This window comes from Bison bison, unplaced genomic scaffold, assembly GCF_000754665.1.
Source record: "Bison bison bison isolate TAMUID 2011002044 unplaced genomic scaffold, Bison_UMD1.0 scf7180017864238, whole genome shotgun sequence".
In the NCBI taxonomy this organism is placed as follows: domain Eukaryota; kingdom Metazoa; phylum Chordata; class Mammalia; order Artiodactyla; family Bovidae; genus Bison; species Bison bison.
In genome coordinates, this window is record NW_011494810.1 from 2,614,395 (window position 1) to 2,621,490 (window position 7,096).

Consider the following 7,096-nt stretch of genomic DNA (forward strand, 5'->3'; position numbering starts at 1 on the left):
GGCGTCTTGGGGGCGGGCCCGGCGCCTGTGTTTGTTGCCCCGTGTCAGTTACATTGTAACAAAAGTGGTGCCGCCGCTGCTCTGGTCTGCACCCCAGGCCCACCCGCCTCCGGCTGTCGCCGACATGGAACCGGTGGCCAGCAACATCCAAGTCTTGCTGCAGGCGGCGGAGTTCCTGGAGCGCCGCGAGAGAGGTGAGGAAGAACCTTTGATCGGACTCCAGGCGGCGACCTCGCTGACACTGGCCTGGGCTGGGCTTGACTCCCGACTTGAAGAATGCATGGCTTTAGGGCAGTAGTCCTGCGGCACCGCTGCGCTCAATTTAAGAGGGGTCCGCGGGCAGTGGGCTGGAGGGGTTGGGGAAATGGTCCTGTAGCCCCAAATCCCTTTCTGACGGTGCCGTGCCTGGGGCGCCCGCTGGGACCAGCCTGACGCTGGCGGGGTCTCTCTCTGGCAGAGGCCGAGCATGGCTATGCGTCCCTGTGCCCTCACCGGAGTCCAGGTCCAGTCCACAGGAGGAGGAAGCGGTCTCCCCAAGCTCCTGGCGCGCTGGACAGTGGGCGGTGAGGAGGGCCGGGGGCAGCGGGGAGTAGGGGGATGGGCGCCGTCCTTCATCGGGTCTCTCCACTGCCCACTTCCTTCTTGTTGCTTGCATCTTCTGGGCCAAGTACCTTGCTCTGGAGGCAAACGGACTCCTGTCGTTTCCCCATCCTCCGAACACACACTTCGTTCAAGGACTATTTCTCAAGCACTTCTGATGTGTTTGGAACTGTGAATAATAGTTCTGGGTCCTGCTTCCACTCACACTCCTAAAACAAACCACTTGCTTTCCTTCACAGGCATTCTTCTTTTCTCTCCTCTCAACCCTTTGCACACGCGTTCCCCCTCAATTTGAATGCCTCTCCCCCCACTACTCTTTTTGGGTGACTTGTGTGGCTGGGCTTAGCTCAAATGTCACTTGTGTTCAGGAAGCCCTTCCTGATTGTGCCTAGGGGACTCTCTTTGAACCTCACATCACCTGGGCAGACCTCTCTCAGCATTTGACCTCCTTACTATCTCTGCCTCTGCCTAGGACTCAGCTGTCTGAGGCCAGCACAAGGTTCCCACAGTGGGCTAGTTTGGGGCACACATCTGTAGTGAATTTTGAGCCCCTGGGGACTCTGGGACTGAGGGTGTGGACACTAACTGACACTCCCTCACCCCATCCTCTCTGGCATTGGCAGGTCTGTGCACAACGAGCTGGAGAAGCGCAGGTGAGTCCCAACCCTGCCCTGAGAGCACCAGTCCCCAGGAACAGCCTCCCTCTGGCCTTCCTTCCCCTGCCATCCCTCATCTGGCCAGCGAGCCTGGGCTGGCACTGCCCTCTAGACCCCTCCCTCTGCAGGAGGGCCCAGCTGAAGCGGTGCCTGGAGCAGCTGAAGCAGCAGATGCCCCTGGGGGCTGACTGTGTCCGATACACCACACTGAGCCTTCTGCGCAGGGCCAGAATGCACATCCAGGTAAGACACTACCCTGGGGCCCAGGGCCAGCTTGCCAGGATGCTGGTAGAAGCGTAATAGAGAGAGACTGTGAGGAACTAGGAGCGAAGTCTCATGTAACAGACCAACTGTGTGACAGTGGGCTCTGTGCTTTTAGTTTCCAAGTTTAAGTAGGAAGAAAAGCAGGAAGTAACCCAAGAGGATTGTTCTGAGGCTTTAAGCAAGTTTTCCCAATAAATGTTCACTTGTTATTACAACGATTATTACTTGAATCCCAACTGTGAGACCTGGAGCGAGTTAGGTAGCCTCTCTGGACTTCATTTCCTCCTCTGTATGGGGGACATTCTGTGATGGGTCACTATAAGGGTCCCTCAGACTGGAGAGGGCTGTTTGTCACTCCTCCTCTCCTGCATCCTCAAGGCCTCCTGTTCTGAGGGGCCTGTCCTGCTTTGAGAGGCAGGTCCAGAGGCCAGAAGGGGGAAAAGGGTTGAGAGGACGCCAGTGACCCGTCCTTCCCGGGCTCAGCTCAGCGCCCCCTGGTGGATGGGAGTGGGATGTGCTGACTCAAGACGAGGCATCACCACGGAGTGGGGGCGCTTAGAAGCGACTTGGAAACAATGGAGGCCTTTTCCTGCCCTCCTGGCCCTTTTGACAGAGGAAGAAATGGAGGCACAGCGGGCTGATGAGAGGCAGATTCAGAACTGAGGCCTGTGTCTCTTGACTTGCATTCCTTTCTGCAACAAGTGCACATCTGCTCTGCCAGGCCTTGTTGTGGGCACAGGCAGCTGTGGCAGAGAAGGCTGGAGGGGCTACGCAGCAAATAAAATGGTGTGGAAACTGTTAGCACTGTCCTCACAGTGCCTTATGGTTGAATAACACCCTGGTTGGAAAGTGGGCTCCAGTGTCTCACGTGGAGTTTGCCTGACTTGGTTCTGAGGGATGTGTGTCTTGGGTGCTGGCGGTCCCATGGGCGGGACCTAGGGATTGCTCCTCTCTGGACTCCCTGCTTCCTGTTTTGCCTCCATCTGGCTGTCCTCCCCACCTTGCCCTAGAATGTTCTTTGCTGCTCATAGATCTGTCCAGGTCTGTCCCCTGCTGAAAACCTTCCATGGTTTCTGACAGGACACTTTCAGTTTTTTACATCCTGTGAAACTCAAGGCCCTTCACAACACAGGCCTTGCCTCTGGTCTCATCTTGCCCCATGTCCCACTAAAAAGCTGAACTCTCCATACTCTTCCCGTTTTCACTCTGCCTGGATGTTTCCTCCTCCATCTTTACCTGGATAGTGCTTATTCATCCGTCTATACCCAGTTAAAGTATCTTCTCAACCAATTCTCCCCTTCTCGTTGACTGAATGCATGTTTTTGCCCACTGAGGGCCTGATGGGAGAACCCTTGGCCCTCCAGTCCCTGGATCTCAGGGCTGGCAGAGCTTGCATGGAGGCGGCAGGAGGGGACAAATACTGAAGCCTTAGAGTTCCTGGGGGGGTCTTGAGGAGGAGTTACAAACTGGTAGCCTTTGTTTAATTTCTTGTCATTTAGTTGCTCAGTCGTGTCAGACTCTTTGCAACCTCATGGACTGTAGCCTGCCAGGCTCTTCTGCCCATGCGATTACCCAGGCAAGAATACTGGGATGGGTAGCCATTTCCTTCTCCAGGGGATCGTCCCTACGTCTTCTGCATTGACAGGTGGATTTGTAGCTTTCTAAAAATAGTGGATGCAGGTTCTATGTCTGGTCAGGGAATGAAGATCCCACATGCTATGTGGCGTGGCCAAAACAAAAACAAGCCCTAGGAGATCTGGCAACACTGGGCTTGTTTCCACGTGGCAGTAACTGCCTGGGACACCTCCTTCGAGCCCTAGTATGCACTTGCTGGTGTGCCTCAGTCCCTCTCCCGTCTCCATCGCCTGATACCAGCACACTCCACTCCTTCACATCACTTGACAGCCCTGAGGGCCTTTGAGATTGTGCAGCCCTCCCTCCCAACCATCCAGACAGAACTCCCAGGCCACTTACGTGAGATAGGAGGGCAGCAGGCCCTGGCTTCCTGCAGGATGTGGGAGCAGCCCTCTGGCACCCACATCTAGTGAGCCTGTCACATCACTGGTCTGCTGCCGAGCGGTGCATGAGCCCAGCCCCTTGCTCCCCTGGATTTGCAGAAGCTGGAGGAGCAGGAGCAGCGGGCCCGGCAGCTCAAGGAGAAGCTGCGCAGCAAGCAGCAGAGCCTGCGGCGGCAGCTGGAGCAACTCCGGGGGCTGGGCACGGTGGGCGAGCGGGAGCGCCTGCGGGCGGACAGCCTGGACTCCTCGGGCCTCTCCTCCGAGCGCTCCGACTCAGACCAAGGTAAGTGCCCTGGAGTGGAGGGGTCGGGTGGGATGAGTGGGCCAGGCCTCCTGACTGGTCCTCTCCCTGTGCAGAGGAGCTGGAGGTGGACGTGGAGAGCCTGGTGTTCGGAGGTGAGGCTGAGCTGCTGCGGGGCTTCAGCGCAGGCCAGGAGCACAGCTACTCACACAGTGGCAGTGCCTGGTTATGACCCTCACCGCCCAGAGCGGCCTCTGCCCTCAGCCCACTCTGTGCCATCAGGCCAGAGCCCTCACAGAGCCTCCAGGGCTGCTTGGAGTCACTGTTGGAATGGACTCAAAGGACCCTGTGTGGGAGCAGGTGCTCCTTGTACCCTGCTGCTGGCGGCTGGCAGTCCCACCTGGGAGAGGGGTGTTGGGCCCCCCGAGCCCTGCAGGGCAGGCAGCTTGGGCCCAGGCCACCCTCCCAGGCATGTTTATAGCACTTGGCCCAGCTGCCCATGGCAGCAGGAAGCCTCTTGGGCCCTCATGTTCCTTTCTAAACAAGGGCCCCTGGCCTTTGCCCCACGCATACTGTATTTTCATTAAAAGCCTCTTTCTTAACTTCCTGTCCATGGTCTTGCCTGATGAAAATGTGGGAACTTCCAGCCACAAACTGGAAAAGAAGAAATGAGATTCAAAGCCACCACAAACCCTACTGACCACACCGGGCAGCGCCCCTTTACTCTCCACAGTTTGGAGGGCATCTGTCTACACTTCAACAGTGGGACCAAGGCCGAGTGATGTGACCAGCCTGAGGGCCAAAGCCAGAAAACAAGTGGGGTCAAGATTCAAGCTTTCTGACTCCAGAGCTGGGTCCGATTGAATTCAACAAGTATTTATTGAGTGCCTGTTACACGCAAGATTTTGTTTCAGATACTTGGGACACATCAGAGGATAAAACAACGGTCCCTGCCCTCATGGAGCTTACAGTCTAGCATTCATGACCACTTCACCTGGATGCGGTGACCGTGGGCAAGTCACTGTGCCTCTGTCCTCAGCCACCCGATGCAGGGGTAAGGAAGCCCAGCTCAGATATGGGTAACCAGCTGGCTGTGCTGGAGATGCCAAACAGGGCACCTACCCTCAGCCCACCACCCAGACAGTCGAGAGGGCTAGAAGCTGGCTTTTAATAATAAAGTACAAGAGGAGGGGGCACAGGGACTGGAGCTGGTAGTCTGCTAGGCTGCTGCTTCAGGGCCTGGGCTGGCTACACGAACTGCTGCTGCTGCTGCTGCTTCTTGGTGGCTGCCTTGCTGGCAAGGTCCTTGGCCTTCTCTGTAGCTGCCAGTGCCGTCTCCTTGGCCTTCTCCTTGGCTTCCTTGGCTGTTTCAACAAGGGTTTTGGGAGGGGCCTCACCTGGAGCAAAGGGTGGGGGCTGGTTTTAGAGAATGCCAAGAAAACCGACCTAAATTACTTCTCAGGACATTTATCTCCTGGGGGCCAGGCTCTGAAGGAAATACTCAGGGTACAGATGAGTTGAGGGCGGGCTCAGAGTAGGCTCTGGCCCAGTCATGGCAGTTAGGACTTGACAGCCTCTGTCTGTGTCCCGAGCCCTCACCTTGCAGCTTGGCCAAGATGTATTCAAAACCCTTCATAGTCTTGGTCACGTTGCTTTTGAACCGCGCGAGACCAAATTCCTGGCAAAAAATGACAAGGGGAAGGATTCAGAGTTGCCCATGGAACCCCAGCCCAGACTCGATGATAAATGGCTTTGGCCCCAGCACCCCAACGCTGCTCACCTGGACAGCTCTGGAGACGCCAAATAAGCTAGAGGAGACCCAGGCTTCCCGGCGGATTTCGGTCCAGCCGCTATTATCAGAGTTCACACGGTAAACACATCGTTCCTCCACCACCTGTGCAGGCAGGCAAGTCAACCACAATCGCGTGGGAGTCCTTCACTAGGCCAAGTTACACATCAATTTGATCCCCTGCCTCTTTTCATGAAGGAAAGCATTCTTTCCCTTACCTTACTGCAGTCTCAAATGGCACTTCAGGAAGAGAGTAGGAAGATAAAAAGAAAAAGTCATTTTGCTCTCTCAAAATGACTCTCTTTCCTCTGACCCTTTACACTAAAAGGCACATAAACTCAAGAAATGTCTGTGGTGTTTTCAGCCTGCCTGCCAACCATTTTGGGCTTCCCTTGTGGCTCAGATGGTAAAGAATCTGCCTGCAATGAGGGAGACCTGGGTTTGATCCCTGGGTCAGGAAGATCCTCTGGAGAAGGAAATGGCAACCCACTCCAGTATTCTTACCTGGAGAATTTCAGGGCCAGAGGAGCATGGTGGGCTACAGTCTATCAGGTTGTAAAGAGACACAGTTCAATTGAGTTCAGTTGTGTCTGATTCTTTGTGACCCCATGGACTGCAGTACACCAGGCTTCCCTGTCCATCACCACTGAGCAACTAACACTATGACCACCCTCTTTGGCCCTTAAGCTGCCAGCAATCCAAAAACAGAAAAGGAAATCTGGCAATTACCACAGCTATCCTTATCAGAGAGGAGAAAGTGGACCTGCACATCCAAGAGAAACACTTAAAAAGACACCTGTCACAGCTGAATTGAAAGGTCTCAGAGATCTTATCTTAGTAATTTACAAAACACAGAGATAGGGCCCTCAGATGACTCTGGGGCAAAGCATTAAGGTGACTCATTCTGTGATTTTGCAGCACACTTCCCCTCCCTGAACTTCACTATTCTCTTTGCACAATAGAGTAAGACCCACTTCCCTGTGTTACTGTGCCGATTAACACATAGAGAATAAAAGTGTCCTGAAAGCTTTCAAGGTACTCATAGATGAAATGTTCCTTAAACTAATAAACCATGGGTTTTCAAGTCTTTTTTTAAGCAAGAAATCAAAGGTATGTGGAACTTCCCTCTCCTTGCCCTAAAATCTCAGGCAGAAATCCATTACATTAGATTGTCAGAGAAGGGGGCAGGCCCAGTCCTCTCCCCTCTGAGGTACCTGCAAGGTACCCTGGAGGCTTGATGTTTGAAAACCACTGTCTCCTCTCAGCATGACGCCTGTGGCCCAACCCATACTCCTGCCAGGCACAGTTTGAGTGCCCTGCATTTAGCACTTACAAGTGGAAAACAGGTATTCCTTCTCCACTGTATGAACAAGTTAGAAGACAGGCCTAGAGAAGGTAACCGGCTGGAAAGACCACCCGAGTTTGTACTCTAGAGCCATCACTCTACAGATCTGCTTGAACCATAGAAGCTCTCTCATGGTTCCTTAGCCACATGTATCCAGAGCTCTCTAGTTTCGGGGGGGGGGGG

General features: G+C 54.5%; 2 protein-coding genes across 3 annotated transcripts in view; one reads left to right on the forward strand and one right to left on the reverse strand.

Moving 5' to 3' along the window:
• The window catches only part of MXD3 (MAX dimerization protein 3), a 5,751-nt gene extending 1,370 nt beyond the window's left edge, over positions 1–4,381 (forward strand). Inside the window, exons 2-7 of one of the 2 annotated variants that reach the window (XM_010846561.1) lie at positions 98–194; positions 458–563; positions 1,224–1,253; positions 1,385–1,499; positions 3,638–3,821; positions 3,896–4,381. In XM_010846561.1, the coding sequence (XP_010844863.1) occupies positions 125–194; positions 458–563; positions 1,224–1,253; positions 1,385–1,499; positions 3,638–3,821; positions 3,896–4,011 (621 nt within the window). In that variant the 5' untranslated portion in view covers positions 98–124 and the 3' untranslated portion in view covers positions 4,012–4,381. Of the gene's footprint in view, positions 1–51; positions 195–457; positions 564–1,223; positions 1,254–1,384; positions 1,500–3,637; positions 3,822–3,895 lie in introns of those variants that run through there. The other variant, XM_010846560.1, reaches the window with a different exon arrangement.
• A 253-nt stretch (positions 4,382–4,634) lies between these two features.
• The window catches only part of PRELID1 (PRELI domain containing 1), a 3,767-nt gene continuing 1,305 nt past the window's right edge, over positions 4,635–7,096 (reverse strand). Inside the window, exons 3-5 of the mRNA XM_010846562.1 lie at positions 5,560–5,673; positions 5,379–5,457; positions 4,635–5,176 (exon numbers count right to left, since the gene is read on the reverse strand). Of these exons, the coding sequence (XP_010844864.1) occupies positions 5,028–5,176; positions 5,379–5,457; positions 5,560–5,673 (342 nt within the window). The 3' untranslated portion in view covers positions 4,635–5,027. The remainder of the gene's footprint in view (positions 5,177–5,378; positions 5,458–5,559; positions 5,674–7,096) is intronic.